The sequence below is a fragment of the Anastrepha obliqua genome, chromosome 4 (assembly GCF_027943255.1).
Source record: "Anastrepha obliqua isolate idAnaObli1 chromosome 4, idAnaObli1_1.0, whole genome shotgun sequence".
Taxonomy (NCBI): Eukaryota; Metazoa; Arthropoda; class Insecta; order Diptera; family Tephritidae; genus Anastrepha; species Anastrepha obliqua.
Genome location: NC_072895.1, coordinates 67,309,877 through 67,335,768, shown reverse-complemented (window position 1 = coordinate 67,335,768; position 25,892 = coordinate 67,309,877). Strand labels below are relative to the sequence as shown.

Here is a 25,892-nt window from a genome sequence, read left to right as displayed (position 1 = left end):
AAGGTTGAATCAATTTGAAAACAGATAGTAAATTAGACGAACCACCACGGGCTATTCAGCTTAAATAACTATACGAGAAAATGAGCTCACTAAAAAACTCAGGTTATGCTCCTGCTGTTCTCACTAAGCTCGGTACACCTCCTCTTGCTAATCATGCTTAAGGCGTCACGGTGTTCTAGAGTTTGAAAATTTATGGCATTATGAGGAATTTTTTTTACAATAAAATAAATGAAAACTGATATTTAAATTTTTTAGGCTTTTTATTTAACTTCGTGTCTATTTTGGCTCTTCTATTTATCTGAAATACAAAAACCAAAAAAAATTGTTAAACTTCTACTGTACCCGTACTAGAATAAAATATAAAAAAAAAAATTTGTCAAAATGGCGCGGTTTTGAATTTTACACTCTAAAAATCGTTTTTTTTTTTTTAGATTTTAAATAAAAAATACGAAATAATTGATATAATAACATGTTTCTAGAACGAGCGATAACCATTGATGTTGTGAACAACATATTATATAGGGTTATTCAATAGGTGCGCTTCAACTTTTTTCCGATAGGGAGGGCGAACGACGCAATATTTTTTATTTTTCGCTTGTCATTTGTAAACTTCATTATTATACATTTCATCATGGAACGCTACACACTTGAGCAACGATTGCAAATCATGCAAATTTTTTATGAAAATAATCGTTCTGTTGCTGCTACTTTAAGAGCATTACGGCCATTTTACGGTCCATTTAACAAGCCGTCCCGTTTTGGGGTTATGTGAAGTCATTGGTCTACAGTAACAAGCCGGCGACGATTTGTGAGCTCAGAGCCAATATTGAACGCGAAATTGCTGGAATTTCGGCCGATTTATGCAAAAGAGTGGTCGAAAATTGGGTTCAACGATTGGACTTCGTAAAACGTGCACGCGATGGTCATGCAAAAGAAATCGAATTTCATACTTAAATGTATATGTTCAAACTCGATAATAAAAAAAAATTAGTTAAAAAAGTCAAACTGTTTGTGTTTTATTCAAAAAAAGTTCAAAAGTTGAAGCGCTCTTACTGAAAAACTCTATATTAAGACGATTCGGTTGAATAATTTTTTTTTCAAACATCAGGCCGAAAATAGTCGTTTCGAGATAAATGAGTTTAAAGTTTGCGGTACAGGAGCGCGCGGACCGCTCTCTATCTATTTAATGTGCTGTAGAAGCTATAATATTGGAAATTTCCGCATGAAAATTTCAAAGTATATTCTTAAGATACTACATTTTCAAAATATCGAAAAAAACCCCGATTTGTTGAAATTTCTGGACCCTTAAAACTATTGAGGGAAAACTAGGAGTTATCTTTTAAAGAAATAAATGCTAAAGTAATTTCGTTTCGAAATATTCTCTTCAAAAACTTTAGATATTTTTTCAAATCCCTAGTATTTGATACATAATTTTTACAGAGCAATGCTAATAAAAAACTATGTATTATTGCTTCGATTTTGATGAAATTTGGTGAAGATACTCTATCGTACAGAAAGGTGTTGGAAGAAATATTATATAATATTATATTTCGTAATTGCCGAGATATAAGTCTTTAAAATCCTGATTTACTCACGAGTCTGAGCGAAACAAAATAAATTTTGTCTACAACACTTTTTGATAAAAACCAAATGTAAACGAAAAAACTGAAAAATGCATAGATACCAATTTTATTTTCTTTTCCATTTCTTTCAAGTTTCGACATTCGTGATTTTTTTTTTGAAGTATGCTCAAATGCAAGCAAGGATTTTTTTTCTTTCGCTAACTATTTTTCATAGTGAATAAGTTGAGCGAAATTAAATCGAATAATTATTTTCGTAAACATTTCGTTTAATTAAAAAAATTTATTTTCAGTTTTTTTTTTTTAATTTCGATATTTCTGATTTTTATGCTCAAATACGAACCTGGAACCTTTAAAATGGTGTCCAAATTTATGTAGGAAAAAATTCATTGTTTAATGTAAAAAGATAACTCAATTCTTTAGCAAAATTTTTTTTTTTAATTTGTAATATCTTTTTTCAAATTTTCTTTTCTTTTTTAATTTCGAAATGTTTTGAATATTTTCAAGTAATAGCTTGGCATTTTTTAAGCGCTTAGGCTTGAGATTAAAATGGTAGCAAACATTTAAAGGAGAGAAAACATTTCTTGATGGAATTAAAATAAAAATTTGAATAATTCGTTTGGCACGCAATTTTTTAAAGCTAAATTTCGTTTTTGCAAATTGCAATAATTTGATTTTTTCAGTTATGCTCAAATGAATGCTTCGATTTTTTTACAAATATGTCTAACTTGGTATAGAGCAAACAAATTTCATGATGGAATGTCGGAAAATTCTTTTAGTACATCGTTCTTTTAATTTAAATATTATATGTTTTTGGTTTTTAATTGAAAATATTTTATTTATTGTTAATCTTGGCATTTGTGATTGTGTTCAAATACACTCAAATGAAAGCTTAGGATTTTATATTTAAAATGGTGCCTAACTTTTTATTGAGATTTTTTTATTTATTTCATGATTGAATTTTGTTTCCCACCAAGGGTGCCAGCTAATTTCTAAATATATAATTCCTCTGGCGCTTTTCAAATGAATATTGTTTTAAATCCGCCATAAAAAATAAAGACCTGAAATTAATTTAGTTTTTCAACAAGTTTTTAATTACTAAAAACTCGTAAAAATATTACGTAAAACCGACAGTAATATAGAATAATATCAGGTAAAAAATATTCTCTTTGATTGGTGTGCTAGGCCTGGTGAACTTTGAGCTTCAACAGTTAATAGCTAAAATATTTTAAGCTTTACAAATATTTGATAAAAACCGTACAGCCTGGAATAACATTTTTTGTCTATTATTAACACAAAAAATATTTAAGAGCTTAAAATAGCACAACATTTAATCGAGTAATTTGTTGTAGCTTTTTTGTCGCAAACAAACACTGGCTAAAGGTTATCACAACACTACTCGGACCAACCAACCAAACTGGCTTTAGAGTTGTGAGAACTTGCATTTAAAAATTGAAAACTTTAAATCGGCAGGTGGACGTTAAGTTGATAAAAAATTAAAAAATGGAAGAGATATGCCAGAAATAAACACACCTGCAAAAACACGCAAGCACACATTGAATCAGAGGAAATAACTACGGTCACAAGCGGAAATGCTGGTGGGAAAATAATCATATGAGTTGGCGTGTATGTGTGCCTGTGTGGGGCCAATAACCGCAGCCACTCACACGCACTTCTGCACTCAAGCTCCAACAGTACCAGAAGCAATACACCACGCCGGTGCACACAAACATTTATGCATATTTCATGGAATTTTCCACCAGCAGTTTTCCTGTAAAATGCCAATTTTTTCGCTGATTCACTTGTGCTGCATACAAACACATGCGCATAAAGACCTCTATACTCATTTTTTCCAAGCCATTCAGTGCTTGCACTGACGTTCGCCTTACGTGGGTGGGGTGATGTTTAAAGCATACTGGCGCCTACACATATGCAACATTTCATGTTGGGGCTTTTCATTATTAACATGTTCGATGTGCGCTCACTCGTTTATAGTCAGCTAATAATACATACATACATATATGTACATATACACACACTCTTTACAATTTTCCCGTATTTGCTTGTATTTTGTAGTGCCCTCCGCTCCGCCGGACAACATCCAGATTGGTATGTACAACTTGACGGCGGGTTGGGTGCGTTGGTCACCGCCGCCACCACAGCATCACAACGGCAACTTGTTGGGCTACAAAATCGAGGTAAGTGTCCTGTTGCAGATGGTTTGTATGGATTTTAATTTTTTCTACTTTTTGCCATATTTTTTTCATATTAATATTTTATTTTATTTTGGATTTTATTTTTTATAACTTTTTTTGCTTACGCTGCCAATGTAAATGTAATTTTGTGGTCGAACGAGTGTATAAAGTTTATGAAAAATTAATTTGAAAACTTTTGCGCCACAATATAGTGCACACAAGTATAAGCATTTTGTATTGAAATTTCAATACACGTCAAAGTGGCACAGAAATATTAAATTTTTGTAAATTAAATTTCGTTGATATACAAATATTTGAGTTTCTCACGCTTTTCTAATTTGGAATAAATATTTATCTCTTATTAAAATGCTAAAAATGTTTTTAATAAGAAATTTCTAATTGCAATGCGCTACAGAAAATTTTAAATGAACTAATTTGTTTTCCTTTTTATGCAACAATTGCATTCCCCGGCGAAATTTTGTCAAGTAAAATAATAAATTAATAAAAATCCTATTAAGTTGATTGGTTTCATGAATCTTTTGAGAGAAAAAAAGTGCGCGTAGCGTAGTACACATAACAGAAATAAAACACTCAAAGCAGACAAAGAAAGAGGGAGAGATCCGAGAGAGAATGAGAGAAAGAGAGAGAGAGAGAGAGAGAGAGAGAAAGAATGTATATCTCAATAAATTCGCAACATTTGCAGAGTACACAAATGTAGGTAAACGCAGGACACGAACCGTGGCAATAGTGCGCACTACAGCGATTCCAGGACTGCAGCAACGGCACAAATTACCGCAAGGCAATACCAAGTTGCGGCGGCCGCCGTAGCCGAATGGATTGATGCGTGACTACCATTCGGAATTCACAGAGAGAACGTAGGTTCGAATCTCGGTGAAACACCAAATTAAGAAAAACATTTTTATAATAGCGGTCGCCCCTCGGCAGGCTATGGCAAACCTCCGAGTGTATTTCTGCCATGAAAAAGCTCCTCATAAAAATATCTGCCGTTTGGAGTCGGCTTAAAACTGTAGGTCCCTCCATTTGTGGAACAACATCAAGACGCACACCACAAATAGGAGGAGGAGCTCGGCCAAACACCCAAGAAGGGTGTACGCGCCAATTATATATATATAATACCAATAAATCCGACGCCAGAACGGATAGCACTTTATAGTACGCACAAGCACTAGCCAGGAAACGGAAATAAGCGCCAAAAAGTAGGCAAAAAAACGCCAAAAAACTGGGACCAAAAAATGCCCCAAACAGTAGGCACCAATGAAATATAACGCCAAAAAGTAGGCATTCATACAAGTTTGCGCCAATAAAAAAACGTCAAAAAGTAGACAGTGTTATTTCTCACTAGAAATTAGCAAGCACAAGGAAAAACTCAGGAAAAATAGCCTAAAGTGTATCTAAGATATATATAAGGTATAGAGCTCTCTCTCTCCTTTTCCTCTACGTTATTTTTTTTCTCTCTCGTGGAACGAAAATGCCCAAAACGTTGCATGGCCTTGAAATTTCACTCTCCATTCTCGCTTGCTCATCGACGCTTAAGAAGTTTCACTTCAAAATATGAAAAATATATTTCCATTTAAAATTATTCATAAATGAAAAAGTCGGGTAGCAAAAAATTCAAAAACCCAAAATTTGTATTACCTGCAAATGAAAACATCCAACACATTTCCACCCAGAGAATTAAGTCACTGCCCTCTTTGTTGTATAAAGGCGGTCATTATAACAAATCAAATGATTTTTCTTTACTTTTTGAAAATGCCAACAATCTATCAATATCTTTTTTTTTAACTAAACGTGAAAATTGAGGCTTTACGCGCATTATTAAAATCTATAATATTTTCTGGTACTGGGTTCGCTTGTCCAGTAAAACTGTAAATATTAGATTTAGTTTTCGTTATCGGCAAGTGAAAAGCTTAGCAAGCTCCCACCCATTGCCATCTAGAGATTTTAGTCTTAGCCTCCATTTGAGATTAAAATAAATCTACAAATATCTTTCTAAAGCTAAACGCAAATACTGAACCTTTACGTTTATTAAAGGGTATTATTCCATTCATGGCATGTTTCGAATAAAGAATTAAAAACTTTTGGTCTCCAAAAGGCATCAAACTACACAATAAATGGTGTCCCCTAAAATATGGTATGACACATAAACACTTCCGTTCAAACTACTATTTATACTTGAAAAGAAAATTTCACCGAATTTTCGCTGTGCTTCATGCAGTTGACAGCGTTAGTGGGACGCCTGAATACCGGTTGCTAGAATTGCTAACAATAATCAGCAATAATTTTCTGGTGACAGTGCTATGATCGTTTGTAGATCAAACGGCGACCAACCAAAGTCCGCTATGTCTAGAAGGTTCATTACCTAGTATTTCCATGTGCACCGTACAGCTCATTGCACCTGACTATCTTTACGGAAATTTGAAGTAGTTAATTCAGGGGCTATAATTTTCATTTCAAGCAAAGATTTGAGTTACAAGTTCACACATAGCTAGTGAAATCTACGACCTATCAAAAAAAAAAAAAACAAACATATACCGATCTGCACACTTCTCGCTAGTTCAAGGTGTGATTTACTACTTTCTCTTCATCAAAAGCGGAAACACAAAGTTTTTTTCCTTGTAAAGCTAAGCGGGACAAAAAAATGCTGGTTGCGGTTAATTGGAGAGTACTACCATAAAAGGCTCATTCCCCTAACTTGGCTGTGCCTTATAATCATATGGAATTTATTTTACAATTACGCCAAAACAGCCTTTCTATGGAATTTTTGAGATGAGTTTGATTTAGTTCATTCGAGTAGGTTACCGAAAAAATATTTGAAAAAAATTACAGCAAAAAATAGTATAAGTAAATTCATGTGTAACTAATTTCACATATATTAAATATAAAAATATGTACCTCGTTGGAAATCCCAAGTTAATATTTTAGTCATTATAAATATTCATACATTTATAAATATTTATATATTGTATTTATAAATATTCTTGACACATTGGATTTCATTATTTTATATATATTTATCTCATTTTTCACTAGGTGACCGCTGGCAATACCCTCAAGGTCCTGGCAAATATGACGCTGAATGCTACAACAACTTCAGTATTGCTCAATAATCTGACCACTGGCGCCACCTATAATGTACGCCTGAATTCGTACACCAAAGCGGGTGAAGGGCCCTATTCCGAGCCGGTGAGTAGGATAGATTTACAGAAGACGTAAAGGTGTACGCTTGAATTACTTAACTCACTTTGATTGCATTCGTATTTATTGACACTATTCCCCTATCTCCATCTCTCTCCGTCTCTTTCTGTGACAGGTCTCACTGTTCATGGATCCTACACATTTGGTGCATCCGCCACGCGCTCACCCTAGCGGCTCACACAGCGGCATTGCCGGCAGTCACGGCCATCCTGGTGGTCCGGGTGCAGATGGCAGCCATTATGCTTATCATCCTGCTGGCATGCCGGACGATGCAGCCACCACAACCACACATCATAAATCATCAAATGTGGTGCATCAGACGTGGTTTATGGTATTGGTGATAGTCTTTCTGCTAGCCATATTCTTTGTCACTGTAGGTGTGATGGTATTCTTCAAGCGGCGTCACAAGTTAACCAAAGAGCTGGGACATTTAAGTGGTGAGTATCTTTTTTAGCTGATTAAATGAAACTTGATAATGTGAAAATTAAATGGCATAGAGAATTTGGAGTCAAATGGTATTGATAATGAAGCTTCATTGGTTTAAATATATTAACTATAACAATATAATATGTATACACATATATATGTGTGTAATATATTAATATTAGTGTTTTTGGGAAAAAATATAGTGTACCTAAATGGTTCGATACAATATGAAAACAATGAGTATAGAGCGATAAGCCGAGTTCCGCTTTAGGTGTCCACGGCATCCCTCATTACCTATTTTAATGACCATGAATCATCTATGAGTTCTTTGACAAGTATTGAGAATCATATTGGTAACTTAGGGGCAGCTTTTCAATGTCAACGTCTACTTTCCTGGTAAAATAAATTTAAACGCTCAATTTTGAAGTCTTAAACTGGTTATTTGCGCGTCATTTTTGATTCATACGTTTCAATTCCTTGTGATAGAACTCAGCAGTCGGTTTTGCTAGTGATGGCAAAAATCAATAATGCACAACTCTCTTGCTGGTCCCAAGACCAATATATACAATACTTATACTGCGCTCGCGGAGCTTCCTATCAGGAAATACACAAACATCGTTTTCAAGACGCTGGTGTTTGTGTATTTTCTATCAGTCATGAGAAACCCTGCATTGGAACCTAATGAATCCAAAATTTTTTTCTTACATGCTATAGCGGAAACCCTTTTGAAATAGACATAACTAAATATTTACTTGGCTAGGTGGCACATGGGTGAACAGACAAGTATTACTAAATCAATTCAGGTGGTATATTTCATATAAAAATATAATGAGAGCTAACGAATAGGTAAAACAGAAATAACGAAAACGCATCCGCTTTGCCGGATCTAGTTCTCATTTGACCATAATACCGCAAAATAAATAGGATATCTAGTAAATTATGTGTGTCGAGGGAAAGGAACACTGTATCCACAAAGATCTTTTGTATCAAAGCAATTAATCTTAACGCTTCTCTCAATATTCTAAAAAAAATCCACTAAAATGTAAGACAAAAAAACATTAAGGGGGTCTTCTACCGTCGCGCCTTAATCTCGGGCCTATTTTTGGGAATTAATTACAAAGCAACCACTTGAGATAATGAAATCAGATTTTTTTTATTTAATTTGCACAAGTTTGCACTATTTAAAAATATATTTTTCAAATCGAATTCTTTGGCCCTGTGTCCTTGAACCGTCCTCGAGGTTGCCCTTGTAAAAATGTCCTAGGCGACTTTGTGGCACGCGATCGACCATTTTACTTATCTGAAATCAAAAAAATTTTTTTTTTTATCATAAAGTGTAGCGTTGGCTATGTTTTCCCAGTGGCGATTTTAAATATTTTGAAATTTGTAAAAAATGCGTGATTTTAAAAAAAAAGTTTGAAAATTTCCTCTTTTTTTTACACTTTAGAGGCCCGCAAAATTAAACTAATCAAAAATTGAAAAAAGTGGTCTGGGAAAACATAGCGAGATGTTCACTGAATAACTGGAAAAAAGATGGAATGAATTCGACAAATATTTATAGTAGATGTGTGACCAGAAAGTTGAAAAAAGTCAACTTTCGGGAAAAGGCGTTTAAAGATAAAGTCACGCCACAGAAACGCTCGAAAATGCCACGCGCATGCATGTATTCTCCCCGAAATGCTCATGAAGGAACATGTTTTTCATAAAACCCTCTTTATAGCATACTCTTAACATTAGTAGCTTTTAAAAAATCTAAAAAAAAAAATCGATTTTTTCAAACCGTGACGGTAGAAGACCCCCTTAAAATAAATTAAATCCAAATCAAAATGGAACAAATAAAAGCACTTAAACTCGTCGCTTGTTTTCCGAAAATTTTTTCTACCGTGGGCGTTTGAGCCTCTATAAATATAAAAATGTTCTGCTCCATTCACAGCTCCATTCCTTTTGTTGTTTCTGTGTCAAATTTCTAGTTTTGCCATCAACTTAATTATTTTCTAAGAAAAGTGATTGCTAAAAAGTCCTCTTCTAATGATGGAAGTTGAAAATTTAAATCCACTTTGCGTGAAAAAGTGATATTTTTTATTCACTTGATCAAAGCCGTAGAGGAAAATGTTAAGATAAAAACAGGTTTTGTTCGAAAATTATTATTTGATTTATTCAATAATGTGTACATCTATGATTTTTCGGAAAAAACTGGAAAAACTAACACCTTGCTAAAGATACTCGTTCATTTACAACATTTATCCAAAATATGCTACGATCGTGCGTGCGCAAGAGATAGCGTTTTTTCTTCGGAACATACCTCAAAATGAGATTGGGCTCCTAGAGTTAAAGGTGATTGGTGGTAGACTTAACCGATGCATGTGAAAATGCAGTTGATGCTGACCAGTGATTTCAGCCCTACCAAAGACTTAATGTCCTTGTCAACGAGCGAATAACTTTCGTAGGTTTTACCGTAATAAAAACAACATAGTCAGAACTTTATACTTCGCATAGTATTTATGTATAAAAAACGTGGATCATTTCTACGAAAGAGCGTCATTCAAAAACAGTGGCTCCAATGGATCGTAGATGGCTTGTTTGTAACACTCATTTTAGACGAATGTTATTACCTGCTTGCATTTATAAAAAATGTATTTATAAAAAAAAAAAACATGAGTATTACAGTATAGGTGTCAGGGCAAATATGGAAAGAAAATCTCTATCCCACAAACATCTTTTTTGGTAGTGTTGACACCTGAATTTTATGGCAAAAGGAAGAATTCATCACAAATTTAAGGTGAATATAGGCCTCTTCTTTTCGCGAAGCGTTAGCAAGTGGCGAATAGATTAAGCAACTGATACAAATGAACAGATATGGGCAGCGGGGGAAGGGAACTGCCTCAAATTACTTGTGTTGGAGAGGCAGTGCAATATACCAGTCTAATGAGCTACAGCCATACTCGCCAGCGGCGAATCTTAGTCGGTAACTTTGTTGTTGCCACTTTTTTTAATCCAAAAATGATTAAAATTGCCTTCTTGCCTTTTCCTTTCAAAAATGTAATCTTTACATTTAAATCTACATTAAGTATTATATTTACTTTTTATACATCAACGGAACCGGGGGTACTAAGTAGTATATTGATATATGTATGCTAGAGGTGGTGGCATTGGGAAATTCTAGTGTTGCCAGGCGCCATCTGACATTGCTATTGAAAGTTTGATATATCTTACCGTAAGCGCAAGCAGAACATTTTGATGTATGAGCCTTATTAGTCTTGTTTAGAGTGAATTTAGATATTCATATTTCAGCAATAAAATGCAGTTAAGCCCTGAATGCTATAATTGTTCACAGTTTTTGATATAGATTAGCAAGACAACTTTAACTTTTTCATTATACATTGAGCAAGCAACGTAAAAAACCGGTACAATGAACTTTTCCATGGTCCTTGTTCGCTCTGCGGCAAATTCCAGGAAAGTCATTCAAAATCAGTTGTTTTGCTAGAAAATTTGGATGCTGTGTCCGAAATATTTGGGAAAGATCGTCATGTCACCTGCTGCGAAACTGAGGCATCCTTGGGCATTAATATCACGAACACCGTTACGGGGTTACATGGGTTTCGTTGGTTCACAAAATCGATTTTTTTTTTTTTTTTTGCTTATTAACTTCTACAACATCTCAAGAATATTATCCTAAATTTTCAAGTCGATCCGAATAATAAATTCGGAGATACAGCCTTTGGAATGTGTGCACTCCAAGCCACTTTTATTGTTACTCAAAACTTTAAACGCGTTTTTCTCGGTACCGTGTTTTCAAAGTCGGTTGTCAAATGTTCTCGAAAACTACTCAACCGATCTTAATGAAATTTAACAAAGGTGTTCGAAATACAATTTACTCGAGCTTGAACGAAGGATTTTGTTTTTTTTTTCAATTACAACTATTTAAAAGAAAACAAAATGTCAAGAAAATTTGACCGAAATTTTCATTTTCTTGGAAAAACGTCTGCCAAAATTCCAATTTTTACTTTTTTTTCTTTCCTTCGTTCAAGCACGAGTTTATGATCTTAACTAAAACATTTATTTTTGTTTTTTCATTTTTGATGAGCCTGTTAGGAGTTATGCTGATAACGCGGACGCAGCTTTTTTCGAAGGGTCACCGGAAATGACGTCACAATGGAGGAGTTTGAATTTTTTTGAACCCTCATTTAAGATATCTGATTTTTTTGTAATGGATTTTAAAATGTTTTTTCTTTAGTTGGCACCTCACAATCTTTTACTCATTCCGAATAATAAATGATTTAAAAGCACTGAAAGAAATCCGCATTGTCTCTTCAATATTTTTTGTCTCATTAATTCGGCAAACTTTCACGTTGATAATTATAAAAATCGCTTACATCATACAGTATTTACATAAATACATATAAGTATATTCAACGCGTAGCAAGCAATTAATTGCAACTGTTTGTACTTGAGAGAAATACCTCTTGCATTCTTACAAATTAATTGCTGCTTCATCTTTACTCATTTGCGTTCGCAATTGTGTTAAATTCCATTCTCCACGTTCCCAACATTGTTAAAATATGAAAATAAGCAGAAAATACAAAAATTTACGAATTACCCAAATTTTTTTTCAACATCATATTTCATCACTCAATGTTCTTACTTTCTTCCTTGCTTTATTATTATTACGCTGCTGTTGCTGTTGTCGCTGTCTCCTGCCCGCACCAACTGCAGTAGTCAGTGCCAACGAAATCACCGCGCTGAATATTAACGGTAAGGAAAGCCTGTGGATTGACCGCGGCTGGCGCACCACCGATACCGACAAGGATTCCGGCTTGAGTGAGACGAAACTGCTATCGAATGCGAACAGCCAATCGAATTACACTTCAGATGGTGGCACCGACTATGCGGAAGTGGATACGCGCAACATGAGCACCTTCTACAATTGTCGCAAGGTGAGCATAAAGAAATGCATACGTATATATATGTATAAGTATAAGTATGTTAAAAGCAAAAATATGCAAACAGTTTGCCTGTACTTCTTTTAATTTGTCCTCTTTGCTGCTCTTTCCGCTACTTAGAGTCCTGAAAATCCAACGCCATATGCTACAACAATGATTGTTGGGGCTTCTTCGACAGAGACTACCTGCATAAAAACTTCCTCATCGAGCACCGATCAGGATTCGGGCACACATTCGCCCAACTCAGATGGCAATACACCACAGTGTGGGGGAGGCGGTATTAGCGGCGGCGCTACGGCGCCTGGTATGCCACCTGCAAGCAGTGGCAAACACAACTATCATCCATATCCGCCAGGTGAGTGCAATGTGCAGAAAAGTAAATATTTTAACTGATTGTTTTTTGTGTGATTATTTCTCATTTTTACTTTGAGTTTATTTCTTTTATTAAATACATTTTGATTATGTTTATATGTTGTCTTGTCATAATCCTGTCGATTTAAGTGTTGATGGCGTTACTCACTAAAGTGTTTTTGCATTTTACATTTGGTGCTGCTTTGCGTTTTTTGTCATTCTAAATGATTTTGGCTTTTACTGTTTTTCTCTTTTAGTTTTGAGATTTTCTTTTGCATTTTGCTATTTGCATAAATATAGATATATAGAGAAATAAATGTAGGGCATACGTACGAAAAGGCTTACCCTGCAGGAAAATGTAGTAGTACCGATGTGGCCTAATTCTAAACCACGCCAAATTCATATTCGTGTTCCATATAAGCAGCTGGAGAATTTAGGTTGAGGATGTCCATGCTTCTCATAAAAATATCTGCCGTTCGGAGTCGGCTTGAAACTGTAGGTCCCTCCATTTGTGGAACAACATCAAAACGCACACCACAAATAGGAGGAGGAGCTCGGCCAAACACCCAAAAAGGGTATAATTATATATTGGGTAGTCGAAAAAGTCTTTGCGTATTTCTAATCAAACTTCAACTCATTTTTTTTTATATTTGTAATGAACTTTATTAAACCAAATATGTACCATTTTGGTGGACCACCTTTTGCCATTTTTCTTCTAGAGACATTATTCCATCAGTGTAAAACTTTTGTGGTTTCTCGGCGAAAAACTGCGACAAGTAATTTTCACAGGCTTCTCTTGATGCCAACTTTACTCCATTAAGGGAGTTCTGCATTGACCGAAACAAATGGTAGTCCGATGGTGCAAGGTCAGGGTTATATGGTGGATGCATCAAAACTTCCCAGCCAAGCTCTCCCAGGCCTAGAGTTGTCCTGATAGATGACGACGCCTTTCTGCTGATCAGTTCTGGCCGTTTTTTTTTTTTGATTGCTTGCTTCAATCTCATCAGTTGTTGACAGTAAAGTGTAGAATCAATCGTTCGAGCAGGCTGGAGCAACTCATAGTGGATGATTCCTTTCCAATCCCACCAAACACGGTTATGCTATGGCGAGGCGTCAATCCTGGCTTTGCGACCATTTGTTGAGCTTCACCACCCTTGCACCATGATCTTTTTCGCACATTATTGTCGTATTTGATCCACTTTTCGTCTCCTGTTACCATTCGCTTCAGAAATGGTTCGATTTCATTTCGTTTCAGCAAAGAATCGCAGATATTAATTCGGTCCATTAAATTTTTCACAGACAATTCATGTGGTACTCAAACATCGAGCTTCTTTTTGTAACCAGCCTTTTTAAATGGTTCAAAACCGTTTGATGATGAATGTTTACTGCCTTGGCGATGTCATGGCAGTTTATGTGACGGTCCTGGTCAATCTTTTCCATAATTTCATCGACTTTTTCAACGATAGATCGACCGGAGCGAGGTGCATCTTTCACATCGAAATTTCCAGAACGGAAGCGAGCGAACCATTGTTGTGCTACACAAACTGATACAGCATCGTCTCCGTAAACTGCACAAATTTCATTGGTGGCTTGCGTGGCATTCTTCCCTTTTTTATACAAAAATTTCAAAATATAGCGAATTTTTTCATTATTTTCACTCATTTTTGAACAGCTATAGCTATTTTTCAACTTCTCCGAATTTAATTTTTTTTTTGTTAAATGAAGCTTAAAATGTCACCTTTCTAACACCATATGATATGATACAATGTGATTGGTACCACTGGAGATAGATGACTCCAACGACATCTATTGACAAAATACGAAAAGACTTTTTCGACTACCCAATATATATATGTATATGTCCAATGTAGTGCCACTTTTGTGCTGCTGCATTTTATTAGTATAGAACTAAAAATGTTCAGTAGTCCTTTGGACGCTTTCGAATGCGCTTCAGGACAGTCGGCTATACCACAAAATGTTTTAAAAGTACTTAAAATAATTTAAGTGTATTTCAAAATGTGTTAAATTTTCTTCTGAAAAGTCGCGTAAACTTCGGAATTTATTCTATATGCGGACATACATATGTATTTCAAAATCTGCTAAATATACTTCAGAGGGCCTAAATTATGCTTCCAGATATACCAAATGTAATTCAGAATTTTTTAAATGTATTTTAAGGACTTACACCCTGCGACAAAATGATATCACATTAAGAGATTTTTTTTTTGTTTTTTTTTTTCAATATAAATTTTGGTTTTTGTATAAAATTATAAATCAATGTAAACAATAACCAAGTAAATCTAATTTTAAAAATTTGTGCAAAAATCAAGAAAAGTTCACAAGCTTTTCATCGCAATTCCACAGGTTTTAATTAGAAATTTTAGAAAGATTTTTGGACGATATTTGCGTTTTTTTTTTTGGTGTAGAAAATGCAAGGAAAAAAATTATAAAAACAGAACTTCATAGCTAGAGATTCCAATTAAAAGCGGTGGAATTCTGATGGAAAGTTCGAGAAATTAAGTTTTTATAAAATTTGAAAATTGGATTTATATAATTTATGTTAGACAATGAGCTATACTTTTATAAAATAAAATAATTAAATTTCAAAATTAAAAAAAAGAAATACTATGGTTAAAATTGGTTCCCTTTAAATTTCTTGTATTTTGCTCAAATATTAGTATTTCATTTTTAAGATCATAATTCATTCACTTAAATTATAGAAAAAATGTGAAAATAAAGAAGTTCAGCTAAATTAATTTCAGCTAAATGAATTTCAGCTACCGCCATCAAAGAATTAGAATATAATTTTCCGAGAGACTTTTCGGAATTTAGATTATTTGGCCTGTGTAATAAGTCACACTCAACGATGGAATTTGACTCATCGTTATTAACCTTTTTCTCTGCTGATCACGCTACGCTCTTGTGAAGGAAAAGTCATCTGTCGGAGTTGTGTAAGCTAGACAGCTCACAAACATATTTATGTAGTTCACAAAGTTTTGTATGCCGATCTTTTTCACGGCGAAAATATACTCGGAGGTTTGCTAATGCCTGCTGAGGGGCGACCATTATTAGAAAACCCTTTTCTATCATTTGACGTTTCATGCCCGGAGATTTGAAACTGATCCCTTCAGAATGCAAGTCACACACCAACCCATTCACCTAGGGCGGCCACCTAGGAACAGCCTATTCGAGCTAACGAGTTATAGAAGGTTTGTAGGCATGACTCAGTTAAGGCTCATAGCGAATCCAAAAAGACCTTGAATAATCACTGGAAGTCGCACAGCAAGTGCCTGAAACCATTTGCGATTTGACGACGTTAAATTGTTTTTTATGGGGTGCCATGAGGAATCGATGTTATGCGAATAATTCATTCGCGATTCAGTTTCTTAAGGCGTTATTCGCAAACCATTCACGAGATTAAGTCAGAGAACGTCATCAAGGTTTTGGAAAACTAGGTTAACAGAATGCGCTACTGCGAAGTCAGCCGAGGCAATCACTTGAATAAAGTCGTGTAAAGTAATGGGAATGTTTGGTCAATAATATTCCGAAAACAAATATATGTTTGCTCTTTTTTTATTTTTAAAATGAAACCACTATGTACTCGTAAACCAACCGTTATAATTTCAAAAGTTAGGAAACTGGGTGAAGCTGGTTAAGGTCTAATATTTTTGTTTTGTCTAAAATGCCTCTTGAGTGTCAGAAAGAAGGTCATTTTATGTCTTCTTTGCCACTCGCGATTAAAATGGTTCACAGTTGGCAAAATCGCACTAGGTATGAACCAGAAATGGGATCCACTACTTTGACTTTTTCCTGCAGGAATTTTGTATTTGCACAGATACGAGTAAGTTTCTTTTTTGAAAAAATACCAAAAAACATGAAAAGAAATCTAGCTTTACTGCCACTAAGTTCCCGTTACATTTGGAAGCTTTCATTTCGTCCTTGTCATTGATATCCTTTTATTTCCCTGTAAGTTACACATACACAGGCTCGTCTACTGTCCCATATATGCATGTGCGCATGATTGTGTGTGATTTTTATCCGATTTAGCAAAAGATTTGCTATCAATTTGCGCTTTATTTTATTTTCAACTGCCAGTAACGTGTCTGCTTTCAATTATCCTTTTTTTATTTTTATTTTAATTTTTTTTATTTATTTTTTGTTTTTTTGTTCGCTATCACAATATTCATAGCCTGCCATTGGCTTCGTAAAATTGCTTTTGTTTTCGCACTCGATTAGATTTGCTTAAAGAGATTTCGACATTTTTTAGGTTTTTCATCTGATATCCTTGATATCCTTTATTTCGCCAATGGTGAATATTTTTTTCCTTTCATTTTGACTTTGCTTGCATTTCAGTTCATTTGTTTCTACATACATACATACATACGTATATACAATACATGCACACATAGAAATGTACTTGTATTTCACTTTACTATTCCTCTGCAATACGTTTGCCAGCAGGCAGCCTGGTACGAGTATTACTGCTGATTGCTATTGACAGCTGTTCAAGTGGGGGACCGCCACTTTTCATTCATCCATTCATCTGATTGCATTGTAATTTCAACCCCTGCAGCAAGGATCTGAACTGCCGGCTCTGTCACACAGCTTTGTTGGACTTTAATTTTTTTCCTGTATATTCTTTCTTCTGCTGCTCGTACTGCCTGCCATTATTATTTCTTGTGTGATTTGTTCAGTTTATCCTTCGCTAAGTTGGCATTTCTCGTATTTGCAAAATTAAAAATTCAATTACTTGCGGCAAAACTTCTCTTGCCTCCTATTTCCTTTATGTTCATTTCTTTCCCCATTTGGCCTTTGAAGTATTTCCTCTTTCCAAGTGTTAGATAAGTAACTTGGCGCTGCCTTATGTGCGGTATGTGTGGCATGCGGGCATATACTCGAATTTACACGTAGTGTAGATAGGAAATAAATACTTAGACTGCCAGCCGACGGCAGTTTTCTGCTTTGCCGCAGCAGTTAAGTTGCTCTAGATTTGCAGTTGATAAATTGCGGTAATGCGGCATTAGTAATCTACACTCAGTAGTACTAAGTACTTGAATGCCACTTTTTATTTCAATTTGCTGCAGGCAGAACAGTGATTTCTTCAAACGTTTGGTGGCATCCGGTCTACATATTTTATTAATTTAGATTTGCATAAATTGAACGTACTTGGTTATGAAAAAGTGATATTTATTATATTTTTTCATGATATTTCTGTTTTTTAGGAAGGTGATAAATAAAAAAAAAAAATTATCTGGAAAAAAATAGCATATTATTTTTTTATTTCATCGGTGAATCTAATACAAAATAGTTAGAATTATTTGATTTATTATCTTCTACTTTGTTTAATAAATTTTGCTTATTTTGAAGGAAGTTTTGCGATAAACCGATTCCATGACAGGTGATCCAAATATTTTGACATTTTCGTAAACTGAACAAGTTTTTAAAATAACCTAATAATTTCGAGATTTATTCAATGTTGGTATTTTGGTATAGAATTTTTAAAAATTAAATACTTTCCGTTCTTTTTAAAATTTGTATCACTTATACTTTTTTTACGTTTTTATTTTTTCGGGGCGAAATTTAAGAAATTTATTAAAAAGAAAAATTTTTGTGTCAATTTTGATGCATGTTGCGCCAGTATGTGTGTTATCGTTTCTCTAGAGCCGTATTTTTTTACTGATTTGCTGTACAAATGTGAATGTAACTCGACAAGTTATGGGGAACTCATTCTGAAACTTGCAGAGGTTACCGAGCATAGTGTCAGCTTTTAATAAATAAAATAAACGAAAGTCTCTTCATTTAAAAAAATTACAAAAATAAAAGTTTTTGACAAACAATATAATTTTTATGTCAAAAAAATGTGTTTAAAAAGTTTATTTTTTATTAACACAAAAATTTTCAAAATGTTAAATAAATACCATAATTTTCAACACAGAGTAAAACTCAAAGTTATGCAATTTGTTTTTAAAATTTTCCAGTATATTTCATTTTATGCTCAAGCCTACAAAATAAACAATTTGTAGAAGAATTGTCAACAAAGTCTCGGATGAACTGAAATGATCTATTTCCACAATTGAAGGCTCCTCATACTTTTTCGTAAACAATTTTATCAGTTCATTTTCATTCGACTCGCTTGCAGACGGTTTTGTACCATGAAGAAAATTTTAGAAATAGCTAAGATGATGGTAATCGCTTGGTGCCAGATTATGAGTGAAGTGAGAAGAAACGCCAATTTTTTTTAGTTTAATTGACAGGCGGTCGTCGTAGTCGAATGGGTTGGTGCATGACGACCCTTTGGAAGTGCTCGTGCTCGCCACTCTGAGAAAAATAGTTGTTGCTGTTAGCCATCGCCTCTCGGCATGGAATGGGAAATATCCGAACATATTTCTCTTCATACCGTTCGAAGGTGGCATAATATTGTAGAACTTAGCTTGTCCAACTGGCGCCAGTTAGCACGATGAAGAAACCACTGGTGGCCTTACGAAATTCGGCCTGAGCTTTACTAAGATTGAGGGCGTGGTAAGCCGCTCCGTATACATATATGCACTATTGAACTACATATTGGACTAAGCCATAGATTGGATTGTTGTAAATTTGTTTATTTCCAGGACCTTAGCAGCGTACTTTAATATTTTTGTTTTAGTATTTCTTAATATTTAAATGAACTTATTTTTAATATTCCTTTTTTTGCTTTATTCTGTTTACAAGAATACATTATTGAAAAGAGCGTAATATATTTTTAAACTAAATATTAACCTCAATCCTCAATGTTGTCTACAATTTCATGTTACTTCCAACTTCCGGCTCCTCAACAATTACTTTATGCTCTACAATATATCTACATACTTTATGTGCATTGTTGTTGTTGTGCTATTGTGATTATCCTAAAACGCTATGAAATCTCGAAACAAAAACCTAAAATAACAGAACAATTTAATTGGTCAGAATTCTTGCCACCACCACCTGAGCACCCACCACCACTACCCAGCGGTTGCAGCGGTGGCGGCACTGGCGCCGGAGGCGTCATATATGCGCCTGGCTCACCACAATCGTCACGTAAAAGCTCCAAGAGCGGCGGTTCAGGTGTATCAACGCATCAGAGGTAAGCGACAAATTTTGTGATTTTCTCAACCATTGTAGCTGGCAGCCTTTGTTGATTAATTTGTGCTTAGCTCTACCATAATTTAATTTTAATTAAATAAAAATCGTTCACTTTTTTCTTCCCCGCCGTCAGTGCTTTGAACTCTTCCATACATAGCAGCTCTTCGGGCGGTTTTTCGACGTGGGGGGTGGCACCACAATGTGTTGCCTCGAGGCCATCGGAGAATTACTACAACAATCCTTTGCCTTGTGTCGGCAGCACACAGAATCGCTACCAAATTACACCGACCGGCCAACATCCACCACCACTACCGCCATACTTTCCACCCGGCGCCGCGGGCACCGCACAATTACCGCCGCGAAACATACATATCCACTATCCTGCGCCAAGGCATGCAATGAGCGAATATCAGCCATCGGGCACACATAATTCCCGTTGTTCCAATGGCCGGTAAGTGTGCGTGGTGCGCATTGCAGCATTTCAATTACTTTATTACTTTATTGTTGTAATACATTGAACAACAACAAAATATCTTTCAACTCTACACACTGAATTCACATTCACTATCTTCTCTTTGCTTACAGCGCCTGCAATAGCTGTGATGCGCTTGCCTCACCGCTCCAACCATTGCCACCACCTGGTGAAGGTTGGTATCAACCACTACAGGCGCATTTGCCACCTAACGCAGGTGGAGCCAACCCCATCTATCAATGTTCCTCAGAGTGTTCCGACCATTCACGGCACTCACACTCGCACACGCATACGCACAACCATGGCCACACCCATCAGCAGCACCATCAGCACATGCACGCGCATCAGCATCATACGCATGCTGCAGCGGCGGCGCACGCGGGCAACGGCAACGACACAATGCGCTCGGAGAGTAGCCAAGAGGGCGGCAAAGGCAATTATCGTTGTCAAAAGCTAGGCGGCGGCGGCAATAGCAATAGTGGTTACGCAGACATCAATGAAACGGCGGAGCGCGAACATATGTTGAAGGGCAGCGGCGGCGGCGGCAATGGCAATACCAGCACACTAGGCGGCAGCTCATCTTGCGGTTACGAGGTGCTCGGCGATCATCGCAATTGCAGCGACTGTTGCAGCAGTTCGCGCGAAGGTGACACCTGTTCGTGCAGCGAAGGCTCCTGTCTGTACGCGGAGGCAGGCGAACCAGGCATGCCGCCAAGCAGCGCGCACTTGGGGGGCGGCGCTGGTGGCATTGTAGCTGCTGGTAAACTAGTGACGCAGCCGGGCAATTGATATGCGGCCGGTGTGAGCGATGTGGTCATGTACTTTTAGTGGCTGCCGACGGTGCAGCTGCCTATGTACGAGTATGCCGAAGGCGGCAACGGTAACGGCAGCGGCAGCATCGGTGCGGCGCTAATTTGTGAGTAGTCTATGTAAGTTGTATGAGTTAAGCTATGCGTATTGACTATGTAGTAGTGTAGCTAGTTAAGTATTTGTAGTTTGTATGCATGTGTAGGTTAAGTATACGATTTTAACAAGGCGCAATTACGAATGTACATACGCATGCAAGGTAATGGTTGTGTATATGTATTGTAAGCGCGGCCATGAGGCTCATGACGGCTAACAATGGCAAAGGTTGCATGAAGCACAGGCGAAAACAAACATGAAAATAAAAACAGAAACTAAAATTAATACAAAAACAAGAAAAAACTGAACAAAAATAAGAACAACAAAACAAAGGAAGACTTTAAAGCAGCATTTTGCTACCTGAGCTATTCCATGTCAAGAGATCCAAGCTTTTTCGACATTGTCGTCACTGCTTCTAAAAATTGGTTTATTCGTAGATTTGAAAAAATGTTGAAAAAAGTTAATAATTTTTTTACAGTGATGAAAATCTTGGTATAGTGAAATATAATCGGTTCTGTTTGAAGCTTTAAATTTTATTTTTAATTTTTTGGGTAAAATAGAATAAAAAAAAAAATTCAAAAACGAAAAAAAAAATTGTCACAAATTTTGAGCAGAAAAATATAATATTTCCACTAATATTTGTTTAGTAAAGTAATTTTGTTCCAAAAACTTAAAAAAAAAAATTTATAAAAATGTTAAAAAGAATCGCAAGTATTTCACTTTAAAAAGCTGTTTAGTAAAATGTTCAATATTGATCTCAAAATTATATTATACAATATTTTTTTTGCAATATTTTTCAGTTTAATTCTTATACTCAAGCCCACGAATAAAACAATTTTTAGAAGAAATGATGACAATGCCAAAAAAAATTGGACCACTTAACATGGAATAGCTCGTCTGCTGACTGACAGACAAACTCACATTTTTCTATTTTCTAATGGCATTAATTTTCTTTAGCATATAAACAGGCGCATCACGCAAGTGCAACATGTTTAGCTGCTATATCACAACTTATTTGCGGCTATTTTCGAAAATTTCTAAAATATTGCAATTTCAAATACCTTTGCTTGAAGATAATTCGCGTAAATCGCAGTAACCAGCTAAGTTAGCCAAGTAATTCTCTCCGCCCAGTCTTCCATTTGCAAATTCTTTTTTGTCTCTAACTTCGCTTTTCGCGTGACTGCCACACATTTTGTCAGCCAGCAGAGCGTCACCAAAGCAATTTAGTTGCGCACAAGCGAAACAGAGCATTTACAACAACAAACTATAGGCAACTTATGACTCGTTCACTGTCCCTCAAGCGCCAAAGTGTTTCCTTTTGCATACCAACGCGTCAGATTTAAAAATGGCTACCTTTCAGCAGCGACTCCTTGCCACAATTCAACATAATTTTCTTTGGAATGCAAGTAGTCTCAAATGTGTATACACAAACAAATAAGCAAATAAATTATAACATTAAACAAATTCGCGCTGCCTACCGCTGCTTCGTGTTCCGAGTAAATTGTACCGTGCACAGTGTGTGGCAGCATGGAAGTATATTTATAAAGCGACATAAATACATACAAACTCACAGTAGCTTCGCATTAGGCTCTATATACTTTTCGTAGGTATTCAAAAGCAAAATTTTTCAATTGCTTAATATGCGACTTGCAATTGGCAGTGAGTAGCATGCCACTTCGGGAACTGGCTGTTGCTGCTGAAAAATGGTCTCACTCCTCTCTCTCTCTTTTGCTTCGAATGGCTGCAAGAAGTTCTGCGATAATCCATCATAGTGGAGCATAAATCTCTGGCAATGGACGCTTAAAAGCGAAGTTTATGTCCCAATAAATTACTGAATCGAAGTGACAAATGAATGGTATACTGTATACTGTATTGGATATATTTGAGGGTGGTTAGTGAGCAAAATACGTGAGTGTGCTATTTCTGAGGATTTAGTAACCTGCTTCGATTTGTGCTAATAAATCTTAAGCAGTGCAGACGATGTACAAGTATTATAAAGGCTGTTTTAAGTATCCACAGATTTTAATTCATTACATTAAAGCGCTAATAACTAATTTGAGACCATGATGCCGTGGAAATTTTCAACCTAAAAACCCAAATGTGTGCACTTCCGTGACTAGATTTTAAACGAAATTTTTGAACTCACCTAGTTTTTAACACTCGTACGGGACTCCAAAAAAGGAAAGCGAAGAGAAACTTATTTTTTTTATTTTTTTCAGAAATTTTTGGACTGTAAGGGCAATGTGGCGTGTTTTTATAAATTTGTATTTATTTTTGTACCAAATTTGTTATCCAAGAAAAATTGTATATGGAAACACAGAGATTTTATGTAATAATGCCGCATACTTAGTTTCACACTTTCTCATCAATTTAATTTCTTAAATGACTTTAATATTTCGAAGTACCAAATTTTCAGTAAATTATTTTAACCATGGTATTAATATGTACATCCAACGAGAGGGGGTGCAACCACTTATTAAATAAATTTTTGATTACTTTTTTGCCTCGGTGAATAGAGATTCTTTGGATACTACAATACTTTATTTCATAGTGGAGAAGCTAAACAATATCTCGACGCTTCGAAGACAGGAAATGAGGAAATGAAAAACTGATTAGACAAATTACTATATGAATTCTATAGTTTCATGTGCATTAAATTTTTCCTGAATAATTTTTACTGTTGCGTGGTATTATAATATAATGCATTGGAGATGATAGTGAGTACGATAGGCTTAATAGTGCGAGAAAAATATTAATGGTGAGAAAATCCTTACCGAAATTTTTCGGGGCTCATAACTGTCAAATATTTTAACCTTCCATCGACCCTACATAATAATTTTTTTTTTAAATAAGAGGTAAGAATATTGGGTTAAAATGTCTCAAACGTAAACTTCTTGTCACTTTTCAAACCTTCATTTATTTTTTCAAATCTAATCTAATCTATTATATTATTTTTAGGGTACATCCCTCCACTAATAAAATATACAGTGTAATTTCTCCTAACACCACCATAAATCACTACGTGCCGAGCCAGGCAAGTACAGGCACTAAGGAACGAAAAAAGGGTTCCCTGAATAGATGTCAAAAACACCCAATTTTTAGCGAAATGCTCTCGAAGGTCTAGCGCAGTCAATGAGCTGGCGATTTTCTGATAAGTGGAGCGATTTTGGCACCTAATAAGATTCCATTATTTTCAGGCATAAAGCATCTTTTGAAATAGCTTAGAGTGTTGCAGTTGGAAAATTAATATTATCAGCGAGATTTCTACTTTTTTATTCAAGAGTGTTGTGCAACAAGTTTTTGATTTCCCTTATGTGTTGCTTAACAGTTGAATGTGATGGTAGCCCTTTCAAAACAAGTTTCGGCTTCAATTTTATCTTAGTACCTCTTTTGAATTATTTGAACAACTTCAAGCATTTTTTCTAACATAAAGTGCAATATTTCCAATACTTTTGGTACATTAATTTCTTTCCGCAAACAAAATTTAGCACAATCATGCATTTTATTCATCAGCGAATTCTAATATTAACAAAAAATTGTACACAGGTGTCAGTGAATATATCACTTTTGTAGAACGAATATTACTGTAAACTACCCGCTACTACAGAAATATTATGATACATATTTACGGAGTGCATTTTAGTACTCTAATATGCTATATATTGACGGCCGCCGTAGCCGACTACCTTTCGGAGTTTAGAGAGAACATAGGTTCGAATCTCGGTGAAATAACAAAATTAAGAAAAAGTTTTTTCTCGGCAGGCAACGGCAAACCTTCGAGTGTATTTCTGCCATGTAAAAGTACCTCATAAAAAAGTATCTGCCGTTCGGAGCCGGCTTGAAACTGTAGGTGCCCCCATTTGTGGAACAACATTAAAACGCACACCTCAAATAAGAGAAAGAGCTCGACCAAACACCCAAAAAGATTATAATATTAGATTATTATAATATTCTATTGTATTTAAAAGGACTTTTTGGGCTTTTCCTAAAATATGGTAACAATTTGCCTATACAAAAGGATGCTAGGGAATTAAAATTTACGATAAACTTTACGCTCGCTTGAATTTCGTTAGAAATTTTCAAGCTTATGAATAATTTGAGTCGTTAAAAAGAGTATCAATTTTATCTTCCAGCACTTTTAGCTTTCCAATCATGTTAGCACGATTAAAGGGAAGTTCCCCACGCGAAATTTCAATGGGTTATGAGCCTGAGTGTGTCCCATAGTGGACAACCGCTTCAACCTAACCTAGCCTAACCTAGCATGGTTTAATAATTGAATAATTTATAATTTGTAAAATTAAAAAAAAGTGTTGGCAGAATAGCCAGAGTAATCCGGACAAGCATTACACCAATTACTGGAAAAACTGGGCATCAACCAGGTGTGCGACTACTCGTTGCTCATACGCACGGGCTGCTCGAAAAAGTGCGAACAAATTCTCTACTTACAACACTTTTTACTAGTAACATAAAAACTTCTGTGACCAATTATTATATGGAAATATGAAAAAAACCCCGACATGGCTGAAACTTTGCTCTACAAAAGAGCCTACATGTAATGTACTTTCAGTATTGCAGGTATATGCGTGGCGCTTTTATGCTTCAATAAAAAAATGTATTGTAATTATTTACTCAGCTGAGCCGAACTAAGATATTTAAAGGTATTGCCAATTGCATTATTGGCATTTTGTTGAAATTTTTGCAACGATTT

The 25,892-nt window shown here is 35.5% G+C and overlaps 1 protein-coding gene across 1 annotated transcript in view; it reads left to right on the top strand.

Moving 5' to 3' along the window:
* LOC129245772 (protein sax-3) overlaps nt 1-21,420 on the top strand; it is a 223,264-nt gene extending 201,844 nt beyond the window's left edge. The window contains exons 15-22 of the mRNA XM_054884152.1: nt 3,657-3,778; nt 6,827-6,979; nt 7,107-7,428; nt 12,131-12,351; nt 12,478-12,712; nt 19,636-19,810; nt 19,943-20,260; nt 20,395-21,420. Coding sequence (XP_054740127.1) covers nt 3,657-3,778; nt 6,827-6,979; nt 7,107-7,428; nt 12,131-12,351; nt 12,478-12,712; nt 19,636-19,810; nt 19,943-20,260; nt 20,395-21,070 — 2,222 coding nt within the window. The 3' untranslated portion in view covers nt 21,071-21,420. The remainder of the gene's footprint in view (nt 1-3,656; nt 3,779-6,826; nt 6,980-7,106; nt 7,429-12,130; nt 12,352-12,477; nt 12,713-19,635; nt 19,811-19,942; nt 20,261-20,394) is intronic.
* The last annotated feature ends 4,472 nt before the right edge of the window (nt 21,421-25,892 follow it).